Below are 22,447 nucleotides of genomic sequence, written 5' to 3'. Positions count from 1 at the left end.
ATTGAGTCTTCTGTGGCTTGCCTTGATGAGTTGTTATCCTTGACAACTGTGTGGTCAAAAAAGGGCTATATTTGATGCAGGGGGGTTTTTTGTTTTGTTTTGGGGGTGTTAAATTTTGCGTCTTGGGCCAGATCAGCCAAATTTAGTTTCAAATTCTATAAACTGAGCCAAGCTCAATCACTCAAATCTGTACCAGCAAGTATCCTCCCTTCCAGATTCCTCAGCCTTCCCAAATCCATGGCAGGCATCCCATATGCAAACCCCAAGCCCAGAGATGCTCTCTAGTCCCACTTGCCCCTAATCAGAAGGCTGAAGGAGCAAACTTGAAGGAAAGTTCGAAAGTAATTCCCCATTACCATTACATTGCGTATCTGAGATCCTCCCACTGGGAGGTGTTAGTAGATTCTCAGGCTGCCTGCACTCCAGTGAACAGGTCTCCACTCTCAACTACACCAAGTCATTGAAGAGCAAGGAGAAGGGTATCTCCCCTGCCAGGTGAGTAAAACTATATGGACTGAAACCATCCAGAGAAGGCAGAACTCTTCAACAAGTTCTTTGCCTCCCTGTTCCTGTCTGCTGACAATGGGGTGCTCTCCGGTGACAGCGTAGAGAGGCCCAGGAAGGACGCGAGTCCCCTGACTGTTAGTTCAGACCTAGTTAAGGATTACCTGGAGGGCTTAGATGTGTCCAAGTCGGCGGGGCCAGATGACCTTCATCCGCGGGTGCTGAGGGAATTGGCTGGTGTCATTGTGGAGCCTTTGGCCCGAGCACCAGGAGTCCTCGAACAGCCGTGCCAAGTCCCTGAGGACTGGAAAAGGGCCAATGTGCTCCCTATTTTCAAGAAGGGGAGGAAGGAAGAGCCTGGCAACTACAGGCCAGTCAGCCTCACTTCTATCCTGGGGAAGGTCCTTGAAGAAATTATCAAGGGCCACATTTGTGAGAGCCCTGCAGGGGAAGTGATGTTGGGGGGTAACCAACACGGGTTCGTGCCAGGCCGATCCTGCCTGACTAACCTGGTCTCTTTCTATGACCAGGTAACAAAGAGCTTAGGTGGGAAGGAGGAAGTCAATGTAGTCTTCCTGGACTTCCAGAAGGCCTTCGACACAATGTCCCACCCAATTCTGGTGGGCAAGCTGAGGGACTGCGGCACTGATGAATGCACAGTCACATGGGTGGCAAACTGGCTCCAGGGGCACACCCAGAGGGTGGTGGTGGATGGGTCGATGTCGACCTGGGAGGGTGTGGGCAGCGGAGTCCCCCAGGGCTCGGTCCTTGGGCCGGTGCTGTTCAACATCTTCATTAGCGACCTGGACGAGGATGTGGAGAGCACCCTGTTCAAGTTCGCTGATGACACCAAGCTGTGGGGTAAAGTGAATACACTGGCAGGCAGGGACCGCATCCAGGCAGACGTGGATAGGTTGGAAAAGTGGGCGGATCTGAACAGGATGCGGTTCAGCAAGGACAAGTGCAGAGTGCTGCACCTGGGGAGAGGGAACCAGCATTATGGTTAGAGGTTAGGGGCTGACCCTCTTGGCAGCACAGAGGCAGAGAGGGATCTTGGAGTCAGGATTGATTCCAGGATGAATACGGGTCGCCAGTGCGACGAAGCAATAGGCAGAGCCAACCGCACCCTGTCCTGCATCAACAGGGGCATCACTAACAGGTGCAGAGAGGTCTTGCTCCCCCTCTATGCAGCACTGGTCAGGCCACAGCTGGAGTGCTGTGTCCAGTTCTGGGCGCCGCACTCCAAGAGGGACGTGGGGAACCTGGAGAGGGTCCAGAGGAGGCCACTCGCATGGTTGAGGGCCTCTGTGGCCAGTCCTATGAGGAGAGGCTGAGGGACCTGAATCTCTTCAGTCTCTGCAAGAGGAGACCACGGGGGGATCTTGTGGCTGCCTACAACCTTATCAGGGGCCAGCCGCAGGGACTTGGGGAAAGTCTGTTCACCAGGGCCCCCCTTGGAGTCACCAGGAACAATGGCCACAAGCTGAGGGAGGATAGGTTTAGGTTAGATATTACGAAGAACTACTTCACTGTAAGGGTGGCCAGAGCCTGGAATAGGCTCCCCAGAGAGGTGGTGCTCTCACCTTCCCTGGAAATCTTCAAGAGGAGACTGGATAGGCACCTGGCTGGGGTCTTATGACCCCTCCTACCCCCAGTGCTCCTTCCTGCCCATGGTGGGGGGGGAGGGAAGGGACTTGATCTGTCTAGGTCTCTCCAACTCATTGATTCTGTGATTCTATGATTCATCATCAAGGTCTCTTTCCTGCCAGGTAGGTGTTTGATGCAACTTGGAGTACCATTTGCTTCAGGGTCAGAGTTGGAGAGATCCATCTTGTCTGGTTTATATGGATCTGTTTTCCCTCCCCCTACAGTGGCCAAGAGGATGTGCTCAGGCAACTAGCTGTGAACAAGCAGGCAACTAGCTGTGAACAAGCTGTAAAAGTCATTTGAGGGAGACTGGGACCACTGCTGGCAGGGGTTGTCAATGTCTTCCTTCAGGAGGGCAGGGAATTAGACATTCTTAAGTTTGCAGTTGTCCAGCCCCCTGAAGAAACCATTGTTTGATGCCAATTCTCTAGCCAGCTATCTCCCCATCTCTTAAGAAAGTCATTGAACGGATGGTTGCCCAATTGCTCCAGGCACAGAATCCTGTCCCCTTGTCAGTCTGGCTTTTGTCCTAGGTGTAGCACAGCGACTCTGTCAACTAAAGCCATATTTCCACTTGGAGATCACAGGGGAAATTGTGCCATATTGCCCTTGTTAGAACTTGAAGTGATCTTCAATACAGTTGACCATGGGGCACTAATGAAGGGATTACATGACGTGGTAGGGATTTGCAAGACTCTAAATTGAGTTGGTCTAATAGAAGATATCGGACTTACCCAAAAATCCTTGTGTGCCTAAATTGGTTCTGCTTTTACCTAGAAGGGAGGAGCCAGGGGGTGATTATGGATCAGACCTCATCATCCTCTCAAGACCTCCTGTGCAGTTCCCCAGGGCTCCATCTTGTTACCCAACCTGTTCAAAATGCGTATAAGGCTGCTGGGTGAAATCATGCAGAGATTTGGAGTGAAGTATGCTGAAGACACCCGGATCTCTCTCTCATATCCTGGGCCCTGCAGTCTCCGTTTTGCTCTGTCTTCCCTGGTGCCTAGCTGCAATTAGGGATCGGATGCAAATGAACCAGCTGAAGCTGAATACAGATCAAACAGGAAGTGCTGGTGGTGGGCTGTTCACATGACTGGAGGAGGGAATGGGATACCTACCATCAATGGGGTTCAGCTTCTTGTCACTGATGTTCACAGCCTTGAAATGCTCAGGAATCCTCTGCTCCACCTGGATCTTCAGGTGGGGGTGGAGGTGAGGGGTACTTGTCACTAGCTTATCTGGTGAGAAGGCTGTGAACCTTCTTTTCAGATTCAGATCCAGCTACCATCATCTATATCTTTGAACCTTGAGGCTGGACTTCTGCAATGCACTGTACTTAAGGCTGCCCTTGAAGACCATCCAGAGGCTGCAGCTGATGCAGAACACAGCAACATGCCTTTTGAAAAGGATGGGTTACCAGTGCTCTGTAGTCAGCTGCACTGGCTCCCAGTAGCTTTCAGAGCACAATTCAAGGTGCTAGTTTTGACCTAAAAGGCTCTAAATGACTTGGATCTGAGATACCTAAGGGACCACCACTGGTGGGGAGCGGTGATCTACGTATGGCTATGCCCATGTTCACTATAAGTATTTCCCACACTTCTGGGCTTTGCTGATTGCTGCATGAGGCTGGGAGGGAAGTCCCCAACCTCCTTGAATTCCCCACCCTTGCTGCCACATTCATCAAGGTTGTTGTTTTGCTTTTTTTAAGCATTCTGCAGTCATTGGACGTAAAGGCTAGGGATATTGACTGGCATCTGCCAGTGCTCCTGCTGGGGCTTAATCCAGTTCTTGTCTAAGGGTCTCACCTGTCTACTTAGGGTCAGACTGATCACTATGGTTAGGGTCAGGAAGGAATTTTACCCCATGGTCATATTGGTATGGACTGTGGCAGTTTTTGCCTTCCTCTGTAGCAGGAGGGTATGGACCTTTCCCTGGGATCTCTTGAGTGTACATTAACAACCTTCACAGCAGCAGGAAGTTGCTTTACCTGTGGCAAATTAGGGTATTGTGGCCTATGTTGCGTCAGGATTGATTGTATAGTTTTGCTAAGAGGTTAAACAATGGATTTGTATAGGATGGCTTGGATAGGGATGATTCTGCCTCAGGCAAGGGGTTGAACTAGATGACCTCTGGAGAGTCCTTCCAGCCCTGGTCTCTATGATTGCCTTCTCCCTTATACCACATTGTGATCCCTAAGGTCAGCTCAGAGCACCCTTCAAATACCATTCATAAACCAAGCAAAAACACATGGGAGGTCATTCTTAGTAATCCCCATTCAGCTCTGGCACTCTTTCCCCCTTAAGGCCACCCAGAACCTGAGCATGGACATCTTTAGTACGGGCTGTAAGACTTTTCTGTTGGGGCAAGCATCTACCAGGCAAGGTTAAGATGAGATATTGTTTAGGGGCCTTCCCTACATTAGTTTATCTTAATTTATAAACTCAATAGAATATTATTTTGTTTCTCCTATTTTGGTTTCTCTTGTTTGCTTGGTTGATAAGTTGTTCTGCTGTCTTTTGTAAGTTGCCCTAAGCTGCCTTTGGGAAGGGTAGCATATACATCAAATAAATATATACATAAAAGGAAATTAAAAGCTTTGTCAGCCTGGCTTAGGGCAACTTTGCCACATTTAAATCAAATCTTGCATTTTCCTTTCTTAGAATCTATATTGTGTTGTCACCTCATTGTATCCTGCAGCTAGGAGTGTGGGGGGGAATATTAAGCACAGTGCCAGTGCTACTGGATTCTCTCTTCTGCTCTGTCTCTGCACTTGGTCCATTTTTTAATAGCTACTTCCCCTTTCCCTTAGTTTCCCTGCTCATTAGGGATGGAGACAGCTATGCAACAAGACTATTAAGGCTTGGTGTTCATGTCCAATTTTCTAACAAATTAAATCTGGGAGCAATTATCCAGGGAATTCTCTTGCAGTTTTCCTGTGTCTAGTTTGAAAGAGCTGGAAAATGGGACATTCCACACACTGAAAGCATGACCACAAGTGCGTGAAATCAATTCTCGCTGGGCTGGGAATGTTCCCTACAGCAAATATGTGACTTGCACTGCCTGTGACAGTACTCGCAAAACATTGTGTGACATGCACATCAGTTCAGCACTCATGAATGCTGATCTCTAAAGCGGGGGGACAAATAACTGGGCTGGGATCTATTTTAATGCGTCTCTTTTGGACATGTGAAGGGAGGTCTGAAACAAGAGTCAGCAGGCTGTATCCCACCCACCAAGTGATTCCATCCAGCCAGTGAAGCTGGGACGTCAGTGGCAATTTGGCAGCAGGGGAGGTAGTGGCCAGAGTGACAGCAACAATTCAGTGGAGATGGAGGGGACAGCAGTGGTGGCTGGATCACAAATGGCACCCTACCTTTGAAGGAAGCTGGACTGATCTTATCTGTAATTCCTAAAAGACTGCTAACCCCTGGTCTAGAAGGTTTTTATTAAGGTCTTGCTTTCCTCTTCTCTCAGCTTTATTTTTACCATAGAAATGCATGATGGAAGAGAAGTGAGTTTTAAAGTTCTAAGTGAAATCCTGGCTTCACTGAAGTCAGTGGGAGTTTTGCCATCGATTACTGTTAGAACCATTATGCCAGTCTTTAACACCTAATGAATTTGTGGAATAGCACAATTACAGTGGTGTTATAGGGCATCTATACATGAGCACGGAGGCTGCACAGTGCGTTGAAGCAGACTTAATTGAGCATAGCAATTGTCGCACTCCAACAGTCTCCTGCGTCTCATGTATCAGCGTTCCAGTGCTTAAAAATGGCAGCAGGGGTGTTTGAACTAAAGTTCATCAAACAAGCTTTAATTCAAGCACTCCCACCACCATTTTTAGGTGTGGGGACACTGATACAGGAAACATGGCAGCACTTTAATTAGAGTAGCTCTCTGAGCTGCTGTAATTAAAGTGCCACCCCCCACCACTACCCTTGGACCAGGTGTAAAAGTGTCCATAGTGTTATAGCCATGATGGCCCAGGAATTGTAAGAGGCAAGGATTTCTTAGAATTATATCTTTTATTGGACCAATACACAGTTGGGATAGTGTTAGACAAGCCTTCAAATGTGAGACATCATATCTTGTATTCAAAAGCATCTAACAGTTTAACTCTATCCTAAATATGCAGTTGGTCCAATAAAAGATATCATAAATATCACCATAAGAAATCCTTGCCTCTGGAATAACAAATACATGTTGTTTGGGGTTTGACACCCTTCAGTGAATAGCAAGCTCTGAATAAGTGCTGAGGTCCCAGAGGGGAGGGGAGGGGAGCCAGGTGTCCAAGGAGAGTGGTCGCTCCTTAAGGAGACGATCCTCCAAGCCCAAACAAAGGAAGGTAATCCCAACAAGGATCAAAGGGAGCAGGAGAGCACACAAGCCCTCATGGCTCACCAAAGGCATCCGGGAATGTCTCCTTGCTAAAAGAGTGGCGTACACCCAATGGAAAGAAGGGGACATCACCAGGGACGACTATACTGCAGTTGCTCAGGGATGTAGGGGGGCAGTCAGGAAGGCCAAGGCAGAGATGGAATTAGGGCTAGCTTCCCAGATTAAGGACAATAAGAAGTCCTTAAAAAGAAGGTTCCGGGTAATGTGGGGCCCCTGCAGGACACGTTGGGAAATTTGGTCGTCACACCAGATGACAAAGCTAATACGTTTAACGATTTCTTTGCCTCTGTCTTCCTAAGTAGAGACCAGAACAGTCACCTCCCTGCTGGGCCCCCCTCGGGCCCCGGGGGAGGCACACCTGGGCCACGGGTTAGCGAGGAACTAGTTAGGGAGCTTCTGGAGGGGTTGGATGTATTCAAGTCAGCTGATCCGGACGATCTCCACCCTAGAGTTCTAAAGGAACTGGCCGAGGCCGTTGCAGGACCCCGGCACGGCTTTACGAGCACTCGTGGTGCTCTGGTGTGGTGCCAGAGGACTGGAAGAGGGCCAGTGTGGTTCCCATCTTCAAAAAGGGAGGAAGGAGGACCCAGGAAATTATAGGCCAGTTAGTCTTACCTCAATCCTAGGCAAGCTGTTTGAGAAAATTATTCTGGCACACATCCACAAGGGGCCAGCTGGGGACTGCATGCTTAGGGGCAACCAACACAGGTTCATCAGTGGCAGGTCCTGTCAGACCAACCTGGTGGCCTTTTACGATCAGATCACCAAATCCTTAGATGCAGGGGTAGCAGTTGATATAGTCTTCCTGGACTTCCGAAAGGCCTTCGACACTGTCTCTCACCCCGTTCTCATCAAGAAACTGGAGGACTGCGGTGTCGACACCCACACAGTCAAATGGGTCGCCAACTGGCTGGAGGGCCACACCCAGAGGGTGGTAGTGGATGGGTCCTTCTCAACCTGGAAGTGGGGTCCCCCAGGGCTTGGTCCTCGGGCCCGCACTGTTCAACATCTTCATCAGTGACTTGGACGAGGGGGTAAAAAGCACCCTGTTCAAATTTGCTGATGACACTAAGATGTGGGGGGATGTGGGTATGCTAGAAGGAAGTAACAGACTACAATCGGACCTAGACAGGTTACAAGGGTGGGCAGATGAGAATAGGATGGGATTCAACGCAGACAAGTGCAAAGTGATGCACCTGGGGAGGAACAACCAGCACCATACCTACAGGCTGGGGAACTCCCCTCTTGTCAGCACAGAGGCAGAAAATGATCTTGGAGTCATCATTGACTCTAAGATGAACATGGGCCGGCAGTGTGGGGATGCAGTCAGGAAGGCCAACTGCACCTTATCATGCATCCACAGATGCATCTCGAGCAGGTCCAAGGAGGTGATCCTCCCCCTCTATGCGCTGCAGTTCTGGGCACCGCACTTCAGGAGGGGTGTGGACAACATGGAGAGGGTCCAGAGGAGGGCTACTCGCATGATCGGGGGCAGCAGGGCAGGCCCTATGAGGAGAGGCTACGGGACCTGAACCTGTTCAGCCTCCACAAGAGAAGGCTGAGAGGGGATCTAGTGGCCTGTTATAAACTAGTCAGGGGGGACCAGCAGGCATTGGGGGAGTCCCTGTTCCCCCGAGCACTGCCAGGAGTGACCAGGAATAACGGTCACAAGCTGGCAGAGGGTAGATTTAGGTTAGATATCAGGAGGCGCTGCTTCACTTTCAGAGCGGCTAGGATCTGGAACCAACTTCCAAGGGATGTGGTGCTGGCCCCTACCCTGGGGGTGTTTAAGAGGAGGCTGGATGAACACCTTGCTGGGGTCATTTGACCCCAGTAATCTTTCCTGCCATGGCAGGGGGTTGGACTAGATGATCTACTCAGGTCCCTTCTGACCCTAGAAACTATGAAACTATAAATAGCCTTCTGACATCCAAAAGAGCCCCCAGCAAACTTGGTGGAGAGCAGATTTGCCCTAATGTTGCCCTAATGTTTTGAAGGTGAAGGAGCAAGAAGGAAAGAAATCCTTTTGTGAGAAGCATTTCTGGGCCATCCTCCTGTACACATGTATATGCAAAGGACATCAGCCCAATTAAAATAATTAAAAATAAGCAGTGCAGTTTTTTAAATTAATTTTCTGTAAGTGTCTGAGAGTGATTTTCAGCATACCCATGTTTGTTTAGTTCTCACAAAATCTGTTTGCCTAGTTTCCAAGGTACTGGTCTTAGTGTTTTGGGCCCCAGTCACCCTCTAGCCACTTTGCTGGTCACCATCATGCAGTCCTACCTCCTTGTTCGCTGGCCTGTCTGCTGCCCTGTACTGGATCATCCTGTGCCCTGTGCCCCTTGCAGAGGATGGAGCTGCTGCCACAGCACAAGGTATGTGGTGGCAGGTCTGGATCAGGCACATGGCAGGAGCCAGAGCTGCCACTGCTGCCATGTAGAGTTGCTGCTCTTGCCACCTGCCCCTGACTGGAGCCAGAGCTGTCACTGCACACTTTGAACTGGATCCAGCCCACACCCTGTGGTGTGGACCCAGCCCTGGGCACGAGGTGAGCTCAAGACCCCTGGTTAGATCAGGATGGCCAGTTTGTGGCACAAGTGCCACAAATGAGATACCTAGTGCCTGTGCGTGGGGCATGTGGCAGATCGGAGAAGGAGCAAAAGCAAAGCAGCAGATTGGTGTTAGGAGCACGGGGCAGAGAGGATAAAGCAGAACAGCAGATCAGGAAGGGAAAGGTGAGTGCAGTAGTACTCACAGAGGGCACAGGGCTTAATTTGTGATTTGCTTGTCTAAAAGGTTGGCCCATGCTGCCTTAAATTAATGCAGTTTTGGGTTGCATTGCAGCTGTGCAAACACAAGAGGGAGCCACTTACACACCACTCTGCTAACATTTCGTGAGGGATTTGTAGGGTATAGAGTAACTCCTGGGTTTGTGAGCAGGAGGTTTTGAACTGATGCGGGGAATAAAGAGGGATGAAGAGTAGGGGACAGCAGTTCTTATTGCAAGAAGACAGTAGGGGATTCCCCAGCATTTCTCAGCTGTGGAATAAGGTTGAAAGATACTGGAGCTGATTGTTGTGTCCCTTCCAAACTCTGTAACTGAGACTGTCCTAGCAATGTTGAGTACGTTTAGTTTTGACCAGACTGAAAGCTCCCAAGATTATGGATTTCTGCAAACTTTGCAGACAGGGTCAGTACAGGCCCAGAATGACACTTCTGTCCTGAGAATGAGGAAGTAAAAAGCTCACTCTTCAGTGGCAGCTAAGTACTGCAAGGGACCTCCAAGCAAAAATTGGTAACAGTAATGACAGCAACAAGCTTTTGACCCAGATCTGTGGAAAGGCTCATTTAACCCAGATATACAGCATTAGAGACCTGTAATTGCAAAGCAATCTGTTTACGTTCCCTACAGGGAGATCAATCGATTGATCAGCATGAAGCACTAGGGCTCCCGGCACTTTGATAACTTTGTGGCCATTCAAATCCCATTTGATCTGGAAGCCAGGCAGGAAGGATTTTTATTTACGTAATGCTCCTGTTGGTCTGTGCTTAGCTGAAGCATGGCCCACTCAAGTTGGAGGAAGCTGTAAATCTCCTGTAATGAGCCAAAGTATGTGATAGTGTTGTTGGCACTTATCACAGAGGGGATATGATCACCCTTCATAAATTCATCAGGAGGTCAATGCCACAGAGAGTGATGAACAATTGATGCTCAAGGACAATGTTGGCACAAAAGCAAATGGGGCTGAAAAAATTTGGCTGAAAATACAAAGGCAGTTTCTAACCATCTGGGCAGTGAGGTGTTCCTAGCAGCCTTCTGGGAGGAGGAGGAGGAGTAATAGTGGAAGCAAACAACCAAGCTAGTTTGGAGCTGGAACCAGAATCCATTTATGAATGGATTCATGACACATCTGCTTGCGGGGACTGGACTTGGTGACCCAAGAAGGCCCGTCCAGCCCTATGTTCCTGTCTAGTGATACCTGAGTTCATTAGCTTAGCAGAGAGGACTTCGCTTGACTTCAGCTGCTGCCCCGCTCATGCCTCAGAGCTGAGACAAAACAGGGAGATGACAAGATTCTGGACAAGATGATTCATCTTGCAGCCTTTAAGTTTAGGATAACACTGAGCCTCCTAACAAGGGTTGGGAACGGAGATGTTCCAGCCTCTGTCTTCTATCCCGAGCTTTTTTTGAACCATCTGGCATTGTCTGTACCCTGGAGTAGTCCCTGTGCGGATGCTACGTCTGTATCCAGCCTTTATGTTACATGAGCTCATTAACATTCCAGTTTAGTGAATCCCATTACAAATATCCCTCAAAGAAGGAAAATACTCTGACAGTAGGTAAAATCGCAGGCTTTCGAGGAGATCTGGTCACAATCATAACACTGCAATATTGCCACAAGTGTCCTGATTTTGCCATGAAATTGTCCTGCCAATCCCCTCACCCCTTTAACTCCCTCTCTCTCAAAAGACACAAGTTCAACCAGTTCCTTTCCAAGCATGCACTTGGTTTTCCCTGGCACAGGGATTTCCAAGGCAGGACATGCCAGTGGGTTGGCTTATCTGGCATCCTGCTTCCAGAGGTGGCCAGTGCCAAGGGTGAGGGATGGTGCTACTGGAGGCAGAGATCCAGCAGAGCACAAGAATGGGTGGCTCGGGTGCTTCCACTGGAGGTGATTGATGCATGCTGGAGTCACTCCAGCAGGAAAAACAGGACTGGGGGCAAGTGAGGAGCCAGTAGGAGGATGTCACAAATTCCAAGAACAAGGCAGCAAGAAAAACTCACTACTGCCAACAGCCTTTGCCTGGCCTCCTTCTCTCACAGGAAAATGGCCCCTCTCAAAAAAGAGATGTTTTACCATTGGAATGATCTTCCTACCAGGTCCACAGCATCTTGAGACTTGTTGAGTTTGAAGCTACAGGCCTCAACCCCACTCCCAGACATGGCATTGGTGTGGGCAGGTCACTGAGGCTACCCAGCTACAGGCAGCCCAGCAAATCACTGCCACTTATCTTCATGACCATCCGAGGATCCCATCACAGCCCTGCTTGTTTCCATTCCAAAAGGCATCCTCAAACATGAACTTAACTTGATTGGACAAACGAGGAAAATCTAAAGTCCAGCATTGTCCTTGTCACGTGTACTCTAGAGAGCAGCAAAACAGCAGCACTTAAGAAAACACGTGCAGTTGGGAGTCCCTTACAAACACAGTACGTGGGTTTCGGACAAGAGGCTCCCTTGAAAGGCAGATGGAGGGTTTCAGAATAAAGCAACCACATTTGTGCTCATCCTGTTGTGAGGGCGGGCAGGCAGGCAGGCAGCTCCTCAAAGGACAGGCTCCTTAATGGCTTCTCCAACAGCGACTGGAATCTCAAGTTGGTCTCTATGGATTTGTAAGTGGAGCTGAAGGATGTTGCTTTACAAAGGAAGGCTGAGACACTCAGGAGTGAACAAAGGCTTGTGATGGAAAACAAAATGAAACTACACTTGTGCATCCCTTTGAGGGTGGAACCCAGCTTTCCTCCGCCATAGTCTTCAAAGGGGCTTTTATCTGAAATGGTCTTTTCTTTCAGATAACCTGGGCTACTAATATAACTTATTAACCATATTGTTACCAACTCGTTCACCCGCTACAGAGACAAGACTACAACCCCTCAATGATCAGGACCTCTTTTGTAAACTTAGGCACAACATGAGGTTACAGCTACAGTTTTTTTACCGATTACCCTTTAGACACAAAATTAAGGCACAGTTGGTGCATTTACATGAGACGCTTTACTCAAGATTAGCGCAAATTACTGCACAGTAAGCATCAGCGTCTACATGAGCAGCTGCTTACTGCACAATCATTTGCTCTAATGGCAAGTAAATTTGCTACCTGTAATACAAGTAACAGATATACTCATGATTAGTTACTGCACGGTACAGTATGTGTAGACAGCTGACTGGGAGCAGACCTGCTGCAGTGGCAGGCTCTGCTGCTAGATCCCAGGTGGGGACAATGTCCCCCTGCCCCAGCAAAGCTGGGGCTGGAAACAATCTCCCAGCCTGTTCCCAGCACCAACTTGGTGATCACCACTGCTGAGCGGGGGCTGGGAGCTCCCTGCATGGAGAGAGTTCCTCACCCAGCCTGGAGCTGGCTGGGACCTGCCAGGAACAAGACAGGTCCCATCCGGCCCCGGGCTGTGTGGGGAAGTCTGCACATGCAGCCTGAAGGTGGCTGGAGACTGTCCCATTTCAGGCAGTTCCCAGCCAGCTCCGGGCTGCACATGCAGACTTGCCCACACAGCCCAGAGCTGGCCAGGACCTGCCCTGGTCAGGGGCAGGACCCAGCCCGATGCCCTGATCCAGTAATTGAGGCATGGGGCTTGGAAAGAGCTGCAGGGGAGGGGCAAGTCCTGGCCCCCTGCCCTGATCTGCCAGTGGGGCAGCTAGCAGCGAGTGCCTGACTGGGCAGGGAATCCCCACCCAGTCAGGGGCTTGCTGCTAGCTGCCCCACTGGTGGATCAGAGCAGGAGGCTGGGACCTGCCCCTCCCTTGCAGCTCTTTCCAAGCCCCTGCCCCTAACTGGGAGCCAGGGCCAGGAGCTTTCTGCTGCCAGGACATGGGGACATTATGCCCAGCCAGGCTCCAGTGGCAGAGCCTGCCCCAACTGCAAGCACCTCCCAGGGGTGGGGAGCAATCTCCCAGCCATTGGCGATGCATAGTGGGGAACATGCAGGTGCCCTGAGATTGGCAGTGCACCCCCTGAAAGAAGCGCTGCTGATGCTGCCAGCAGCACCTGTGGGCAATCGCTGCTTACCACCACCACCGCCCCACCTCCCCTAACCTCTCCCACCGGCAATCACCACTGGCCACTGCCAACACTGGTGGTGGCGTCTGCAGGTACTCGCCACTCCCTCCCACCCCTGCTGCCGACACCACCATGGCTGCCTGTGAGACCTCTCCGCTCGCCACCATGGCCCTGCAGCCACCACCACCACCACCACCTGCAGGTGGTCACCATGCCCACCCCAGCCTCCGGGGGCATATGTCATTCATGCTTCCAGCCCCTGCCAAGAGACAGCTGTCTCCTGGCCCTGGGCTCTAGCCCCTGGGCTAGCACCCAGGGGCAGCCTAGGGCTTCCCCTGAGTGCTGCAGGGGGCCAGTGCAGGGCTGGAGGGGGCAGGAGCTGACTGCTGCCAGAAGCAGGAAATCTGCTCCTACATCCCCACACCTGTAGATGCCTCCCCGGGGTCAGTTTACTTTAAAGTAATTTACTCTAAATTAAACCTACCCACCCCACAGCATTTGCATGCATAGACAAGCCCAATTAGACTTCTAATTATCACCACCCAGGTCAAAAAAGAGGCAAGAGCCAGCCTGACTTTTTATTGTCACACCCCAAAAGCACAAGAATACATACTTATTTCAATGCCTAGTTAGCTACAAATTTTCACCTATCCTAGCTGGGGAGATGCAGGAAGGAAGTAGCTGAGGAGAGTCAGGTGAGACCCTGTCAGGTTCAGTTTGGTTTGCAGTTTCCTCTCCCTGCATGTCTCATTGGCTCAGCCTGTGTGTTCTGGGGTTTGGCATATCACCATTTTGCAGTGTGGTTGGAAGCAGGAGGGGTTGGCTGGAGATGAAGAGTCTTACATCACACACTGGCCACCGCTGCCATGATACAAGCTGCTACTGCTGTGGTGCAAGCTCCCCAGGAGCAGCCATTCAAACACCCAGGGTTGGTGCCCCCCCTTATTCACCCCTAGTTATGCTACTGCAGTGAGTTATTCACAGGTGCTAAGCCTAGGTGATGCTCAGGGAGGGTGTCCCATCACACCCTGCTAGTTACACTGCTGCCTAGAATACTCCTCACCTGGGTCAGTGTGTGATGAGTGGTGGGGGAGCAGCAACCCTGCATGGTTGAAGTAGATTATGTGATGTTGTAACCCTGTTGCACCCCCCGATTGTGTTGTTTGAGAACAAATTGCATAACCCTTGGAACTGAAGCACCTGAAGGCCACTGTGCAGCACAAAACACTGACTGGGTCTTGGACAAAGTGGATGGAAATGGGGCTCACACCTTCTTTAGCCTGATTCAACTATACGTCAGCAATGAGGATGGCTCATTCCTATCTGACAGCTACCTGAAGGCCTGCATGGGCAGTAAGAGGTAGCTGTCTCTGCCCATCCCCTCATAGGAAAGATATCCATGTCACAGTCACTCACACCTCATCTGGCCTGTTTCCTGCAGCCTCGCTGGTGAAGCTAAGCAGTGACCAGGTCCCAGATTTTTAACATGCCCTTGAGGTTCATTCCAACTCTACAGTGAGGGATGCTGGTGGGAACACTGGCCCATGTGATGTGATGTCATAGACCTGGGCAAGGCAATGGGCTTCTGGCCAGCAGCTCCCATGGCAGCATGTTTATGCCCTGCAGAGCAGGTGCTCTGTGGTTAGTGGGCTCTTAGCGACCTCTTGGGAACAACACCATGGTGCTCCATTCTTCATTGAATCTCCAAGCATTTGCATGGACATAAGCACCTGCCTCTCTGTCTTCCCTGTGCATTGATAGTCAGAGTCAACAAGGAAAGTCAACAGCTCAAGGAAAGGCATTAAAAGAAAAAAACTACAATTTGAAAAGGTTGTTGGGGAATTAAAAAGCCATCTAGTGCAAAGTGCCCTTGAGGACCGGGGTTGGTGAGCAATACTGAACCCCGCCCTCTTCCCATTAATCTCTGCTTCATTATGAAGGGAAAAACATGGATAACCTCTTCCCTCCAATGCGACCTTTTTCCCCCAATGCTCCACTCTGTCCTGGTGAGAGACAGGAAGCCCAGACTGAGATGCAAGGGAAAAAGGCTTAGTGTCACAGCCAGCCCCAAGCCCAGCCCCCCGCTGGGTTTAGCAACAGGGCAGACCCCCATCTCAGCAGCTGCAGACAATGGATTTAGCACACAAAATACTTTCATATTGGAAAGACCCTAGAAGTGGCAAAATTTTTCCAGTTCAACTCAATGCACCTCATTTGATCAGTGGGTGGACACTTGAACCACACCTACCTCCCACTGAGCATTTTCCAGAGCTCAGGCACCACTGAAACTCACTGCCGCTGTCCCAGGCAGTGCCCTCAGGCCTGAAGTGAGGCAGGGAGCGGGCCATGTGGGTACACAACCCTATTAGTTGTCTTCAGGCCACAGAACAGCAAAGACAGGAGAACACATGGGACGGAGATGGGGTTATGCTTTTTCCAACACCCCCCCCCCCAGCCAAACACTCCCTCTGAACCCTCACATCTCTTTTATTCCTGTTCTTGGCAGGAAAACATGCCCCCACACAAGTGCCACATGGCACTGGAACACACTTTGCTCTGCCCTTGCATAACTGTCCCTATTTCTGGGAGCATGCCCCCACCTCTGTGCCTGGGGAATGTAATGAAGAGCCCCTGGGAATGCTGGCAGTGGTTGCAGGGCTGTACAGGAACATCAAAGGGCTTCCTGGGGGAGGGAAGGGAAGAGAAGGTTGCATGTGCTGCCCGCTATTTTCATCTTCACAAACTAAACACTCATCCATGGTCTGAGAGGGCATCTCAACCTACAGCCCACCCACAATCCCGCTCTCAGGCTCCTGCTGTGTGCAGCTGTATACAAGCTCATCCTGTCCCTGTGCCACCATCACTGCACTTGTCCTTAGGGCCAGAGCCAGGGCTTTATCAGCTTCAGCCACCTAGAGATGGGGACCAGTGGGTTTGGCTTTGGTTTCAGCCCCACTCCACCCTCCCCCTGCTACAACCCACATTTCTGGGTCCTTGTGTTTCTGTTATCATTGTTCATAGGCTTCTCCTTCTCTTCTGGCGGCCACAGGGCTGTGTCCCATTAGAGATCAGCTGCCCCAGAGATACAAGCAGCATGAAAGAATGGAAACTGTGGGTCTGAGAGGTCCATAGTATCTTTCTGCAACAGCTGGGCCCCTCTCACTGCAGGGCACAGACCCAGTTTGCTCCCCACCATTGCCTTCATCACTTCCTGTTCCTATCCAGCTTCTGTATTTCACCCCCTCAGAGGTGGTTGCATTTCATTGGTGGCCTGTGAGATTCCTGCTTGCGAGTGACTCTGCATGCAACACTAACATATAGCCACCTTTGGGGTAGGGCCTGAGGCAAGTTAACAGCACACAGCAAAACAAGGGGAAATGGAAGAAGAATCCAGCTGAAGTTGCAGGGAGTTTTCAGATTCTGGGTTACAACTCACCTAGGACGACAATGGGAGGTCACTGCAAGTGAGCCAGGTTTCAAGGCTCGTGTGCATGCTTTGTAACCAAAGCAAGGCTTCAGGAATCAGGCTGCTATCATCCCAGTCTCCTGCTTTTAGCCTCCTGCTGAGGCAGCGTTTGTCATTTAGCCCATATGGTTTTCCCTCAGTGCTGTCAGAGATGACTTAATTACCTCTAACATTGACACAGTGTGGCTCAGTACCAGCAGAGCGGAGCCTTTGTACTAACCTTTACACCTGGGTTCTCTTCTTCTCTCTGCCACTGAGAGCCTAAGCATCCCCCTGTGTCTCAGTTTTCCTCCCACTGCCCTTTGTCAGTTTTGCCTGTTCCAAGACTCTCTTGCAGGGTTACCTGCAGCGCAGTGCAGTCTGCAAGGGGACTTAGGGCCTCTAAGGTCTATTCTGGTGTAAGTAATGACAACCCCGCCTAAGGACCAGGCTACAAGCAGAAGGGATGTTCAGAAAGGACAAATGAGCTGAACAAGCCCAGGCGTACAATGTTGGAGGCGTGGCTTGGTAGATCAGGATGGAGTGATAGGTGAGAGCCTTTTCCCAGGGGGAGGAGCCTACCCATGTGCACTACCTTTAAAAATAGGGGGTCTTGGCCCCTGCAGCTACAGAGGTGGAAATACAGCCCAGAAGCTGAACACAGAGGCCCTCAGCTGATTGCAGACGCAGGACTCCAGCAGGTGAGAATAGCGCTGCATGCCATGGGAGGCCAGTGATGGGGTGGAGGTGCTTGCTTGTGAAGTGTGGGGACAGCTGGGCATTTCTGCTTCTTTGCTGGCAGTTTCTCTTTTAGCTCTGGCCCCTTTAGGATACCGGCCCCTTTGAGACACATGTGCCTCAGTAGGCTTCTCTTTACCTGTACATTGCCCTACGTTTCTGACTGGACCAAGCAAGGAGTAAAAGGGGTGTGATGGGGCAAAGAGAGTAGCTAAGCTGAGCTCTGACTTTTCTGTGTAGCAAGATGGAGTTTAAACCCTCCATATCTTCTAAAGGTGGGTTGGCCTCAGCACCAAGCAGTCACAGGTTTGGCATCTGGGCCTGCCTAGCAAGGGTGTCTGCCAGTCCATTCTCTAGGAATCAGAGTTGGGCTCCTTAGTCCAATCTAGGTTGAAATGGCCCAAGTGATGCCACTCTCACTAAATATATCCCCTGTTGGGTTCTTCCCTGCCCATCAGCCTAATAAGCCTCTTTTCCTCAATTCAAGCCACCCTGCCTGATCCCTCTTCTGTCTCCACACTAGCCTTTCATGTGGCAGGGCAGTGCAGCATTGCCAGATGTAGGATAATTATCATACTAGAATAGTATGTGCAACCCATGTATGATGGACAGTTGCAGAAATGGCTAACACAGATGATCATTTAGAAGGTCCTACTGGAAACTTGGACTGGAAAGGAAGCAATCATATCTCATCAGTTTTCTTCAGTTTTCCTCTTTATGTTGGCTCTGTCTTCTCCCACCTGCACACACATTCATTCAGGCATGTTAAAAATGTGGTCATATGTGTAAAGGTCACAGCAAAGGATTCCCATTCCAAACCAGAACCTAAGATATCCAAGGTCTAGCAGGGAGTGAAACAATGAAAATCCTCTTTGCAGCATCAGAATCACATACTAAGGTTAAAAGGGGAATTATTCCATTTGCCCTTTATTAAATTTCTGCAGCAAATAATAGTATTTAATTACATGTTGTGGGGAGGGGAGGTGGGTGCAGGGTGCAGCAGGACCAGGTTGGGGAGTGGGGCGCAGAGTGAGCTGAGGAGCAAATTCCAGGTAAGGGAAACACTTGTTTCACCCCTATGCTGTAAATGAGGAGGGGCAGCATCAGCTGGTCTGTGCACGGTGGCCACCTCTTGCTGTAAGCCTGTGACTTAGGTGGGGCATGCATTACAGCCCTCCAGCTGTGCCAGTCCACAGAGGAGACAAGCCCTGCCAGTTGCCACAGCAGATCCTGGGCTCTTTAGCACAAAGAAGAGCCATTCCTGAATTCAGCTCTGGCTACCACTTGACTGCACTGGTGAAAAGAAAATAGCTGTTACTCTTGGGGCAGCCTCCAGCTGAACCCAGCTCTGGGCTGGTTGAGCTCCAGGGCACTCAGGCAGCTGCTGGACCCTCTCTCCCATCCTGGAGCCCAGCCCTGAGTGGGGTATGGCACCATATCATAGAAACAAGGACCGGAAGGGACCTGTAAGCTCATCAAGTCCAGTCCCCTACCATGGGCAGGAGGTATGGGATAACCAGGCCTCTTCCCAGCTCTCCCCTCCTCTCTTGCAGCCATGAAGGGGAAGGCGTATGCAGGCTTGCTGCTTGCCGTCCTGGTGACCGCCTGCCTCTCCAGGGCCACATCTGATGCCCGCCAGCTGGGAAGCGCACCAGACACCAATGGGATGCCCCATAGGAGCAGCCCAGCACATGCCAAGCTTGTCAGGAGAGACTGGTTGGCATCCCTGTCTCAGGACCAGAAGTACATCGTCTCTAAATTCCTGCCTCACATCTATGGAGGTAGGCGCTATCCCTGTTTGGCTTTTGTGAGCTGGCCCCATACATTCACTGTGGCACCCAGAATCCACCTCTTGAAATTGCAGCCAACACTTTCTCAGTGTTACCTGATGCCATATGCTAAATAGCTACCAAGGGTCACTCCATCCTCCTCTCTGGGGATTTGGGCAGTGGGGAGGATGGTAACACAAGACTTACTGCTATTTGGGGCAGAGAGAAGTAGAATAAAAGAACTGGATCTAACTGAGTGAGTGTTAGGAAAGCCGGGGGAGGAGAGGGTCTCAGAGGCAGAATGGAAGCAGGCTGCCTCCTTGGGTTTAGGTGAGATGAAGTCAGCCCAAGTCAGGAGGAACTGATCCCCCTCTGCAGAGCCCTCAATGCTGGTTCCCTGCCAAGTAGGACCCTCCCCTGGAGGAATCATCTGAGGTCAAGTCTAGCTCCATGGCAGATGCATTGCCTTCGGCTGCTGGTTCTTCCATGAAGTCTCCTTATTGCTTGCTGAGGAGTAAAACCTAGCTGGCCTTGGAAAGGGATTAATCTTATTCCCTGCTTCCTCCCAACAGAGCTGGCCAGTCAGGAGGACTACTGGCATGAGGATGATGCTCTGCATGACCGTGACTACCCTGGATGGATGGACTTTGGACGCAGGAGCATTGAGGACCTGGAGGGGGACTCTTAAAGGAACAGGTGCCCAGGAGAGCCTGTGCCAATTGGCCCACACCTCCTGAAGGCATGGAGCAAGAGAAGCCAGCTGTACCCTGTTAACCATTAATGATTACATTAAGTATTTTGCATGCGACTTTGTCATGAATGCACTTCTGTGTTGATCAATAAACATCACCTGTCACCATAGCTGCTGTGGTATCCGTCCCTGATGTACAGCACGTATGCACCACGTGACTGCCAGGCACTGTGGGGCAACTGAGATCATATCTCACTCCCTGGCTGGCATACTACCATCCCCAGGGAGCAACTGAGATCCTGTGTGTTCTCCATATGGGTTAAGACCCTTTCCTGGGGAAGGCATTTGAGATCAAATCTAGGTTTAGATTTAGGGCCTAAGACAGGGGTGGATACCTGGGGCGTTTATACATGTGCTCCAAGAGGATTGGCGGGGGGGAACACTTTAATTACCACACCTCCAAGAGCCACACTAATTAAAAACACTCGGAACATCATATCTATCAGCAACCCCCACTTTAATGTGCCTTGCTGCCATTTTTAACTAAAGCTTGTTTGACCAGTTTTAGTTCAAAGTGCCCCACTGCCATTTGTCAGCATGGAGATGCTGATACACATGACGCTGGAGACTGCTAAGAGCACATTAATTTCCAGGCTCCAGCAGACTTGATTAATCGAGTCTGCTCCAACACACTGGAGTTACAGCATGTCAGAGCAGGTTCCCTGAACACGTATAGGAGCCCCTAATGTAAAATCTGCCTTTGGCGTGAGCCGAGAGCCTTCCATAGGTGATCTGAGGTCAAATCTAGCTTCTATTCAGTCTGATACCCTACTCGGGGGAGGGGGGAAGCACCTGAAGGCAAATGGAGCCCCATGGCAGGTACGCAGCCTTCAGGACAATTCTACCCACGGTGGGTTGGGGCAGGGAAGGTCAGCTGCTCTCTACTTTGGTCAATGCAAGCTGAGTGCTTCCCTTGGGGGAATCTAGACCCAGGCCACTGCACTGCCATCTGCTGAGTTCATCCGTGGTCAAAGCTATCCTCTGTCCAGCCTGCATACCTTCCCTAAAGAGCACCTGAAGTCAAAGCTTGCCCAGGGCCAAGGTACTGCCTTCTCTTGGGAAAGGGTACGTGAAGTCAGCCCTAGGTTCAGCACAGCTGAAGACCTTCCTTGGTAAGGTCTAGCTTCAAGGTAGATAAAAACCCCTTTTCAAAGCATCTTCTGAGTTGCATCATAGTTTGGATTAGTAGAGAGAGAGCCTCCCCAGTACCATCTGTGGTCAGATTCAGCCTGGGCACTGGAGGGATAGTCTTCCCTAGCAGGGGAAATCATCTAAGGTAAAACTGAGTCTCATGGTTTTTACGTAGGTAATTCCTTGATTCTCTAAAGTCATTTATATCTTCAAGTCATGTTTTCAGCCTGCTACTACAGGCAGTTGAGATCAAATCTGCCATGGCTGCAGGATGAGAACCTTCCTGAGATTGTGGGGAGAGGGAGTCAAATGTCAAAGCTAGGCTTGCAGTAGATATACGCTCTTCCCTATATTAAATTAACGCAAAGCAATAAACACCAGCTCTTATCGCACTGAAGTTTATTGCTCCCTAGCATTGATCTCCACCTGAGCCCAGGACCACTGCCTATTGACCTGAACTGAAACAGCCCTGGCTGGCAGGGGACCTAGGAGCAAGCCTGCCAGCCCAGGGCTGCTCCAACCCAGCTCAACATGCTGCAGGGGGCTGGCTGGGGAAAACAAAGGTGCTCCAGTGCAGGGCTAGCCAGCAAGTGGTCCCCACACAGAAACACCCTTGTGCCCCAACCACCCCTACCGGCATCTACATGCGCATTAAAAGAATACCACTGCAGGACAGTACTTGTATTTAGACGTACTAACCTACTGCAGAGTTAATTAGTTTCCTGTAGCCTAATAGAGCCCATACATGTAGCTGTGGAGACCTTACTGGAGAGCTAATTAAGCAGCTCCGCAGTAAACATCTCATGTAGATGGACTGCCTATGGGTTATGTGATAGGCTATTTGTCCCAAGTGCAGGTAGACGCCATCCTTAAGGGGAAGAGGATCAGCTAAGGTCTAAGCTGGCATCATGACAAATATACAACTTTTCCCTGATATCAAGTCTCATCCGAGGCCCAGCAGCCAGCATCAGCCGCCATCAAACTGAACTGCAGCGTAGGCAGACATCCATACCTCAGGGTAGAGGAGCATACCTGATCTCTATTTCTAGTCAGGCCCAACCTTTGGGCAGATCAGAGCCCTCAATCTGTGCTTACCCATAGGGAGCCCAGAGCCAGTGCTTTATCAACCTTGATTGTGTCCTGGACCTAGGCTGATCCTCTCTTATCCCAGGACCTCTCTCTGGACTTGAAGCTTTTTCCCCCCCCCACTCTTTGTCTGTAGGGTAAGGCCACTCTCTAGCCTGGGCTTTTAGAGATTAAGGTCAGCACA

The 22,447-nt window shown here is 50.5% G+C and overlaps 1 protein-coding gene across 1 annotated transcript; it reads left to right on the top strand.

Annotated features, from left to right (window-relative positions):
- Positions 1 to 394: 394 nt before the first annotated feature.
- LOC149866893 (gastrin/cholecystokinin-like peptide) lies at positions 395 to 20,667 on the top strand. The gene is made up of 3 exons (XM_090041184.1): positions 395 to 495; positions 19,080 to 19,307; positions 19,868 to 20,667. Exons 2-3 carry the CDS (start codon positions 19,082 to 19,084, stop codon positions 19,981 to 19,983), a joined length of 342 nt encoding a protein of 113 aa, XP_089897310.1. The 5' UTR covers positions 395 to 495; positions 19,080 to 19,081; the 3' UTR covers positions 19,984 to 20,667.
- Positions 20,668 to 22,447: the final 1,780 nt, after the last annotated feature.

Source organism: Crocodylus siamensis, chromosome 4 (genome assembly GCF_052110815.1).
Source record: "Crocodylus siamensis isolate JL-2025a chromosome 4, ASM5211081v1, whole genome shotgun sequence".
Lineage (NCBI taxonomy): Eukaryota > Metazoa > Chordata > Crocodylia > Crocodylidae > Crocodylus > Crocodylus siamensis.
This window is presented reverse-complemented; position numbering and strand designations above follow the sequence as displayed.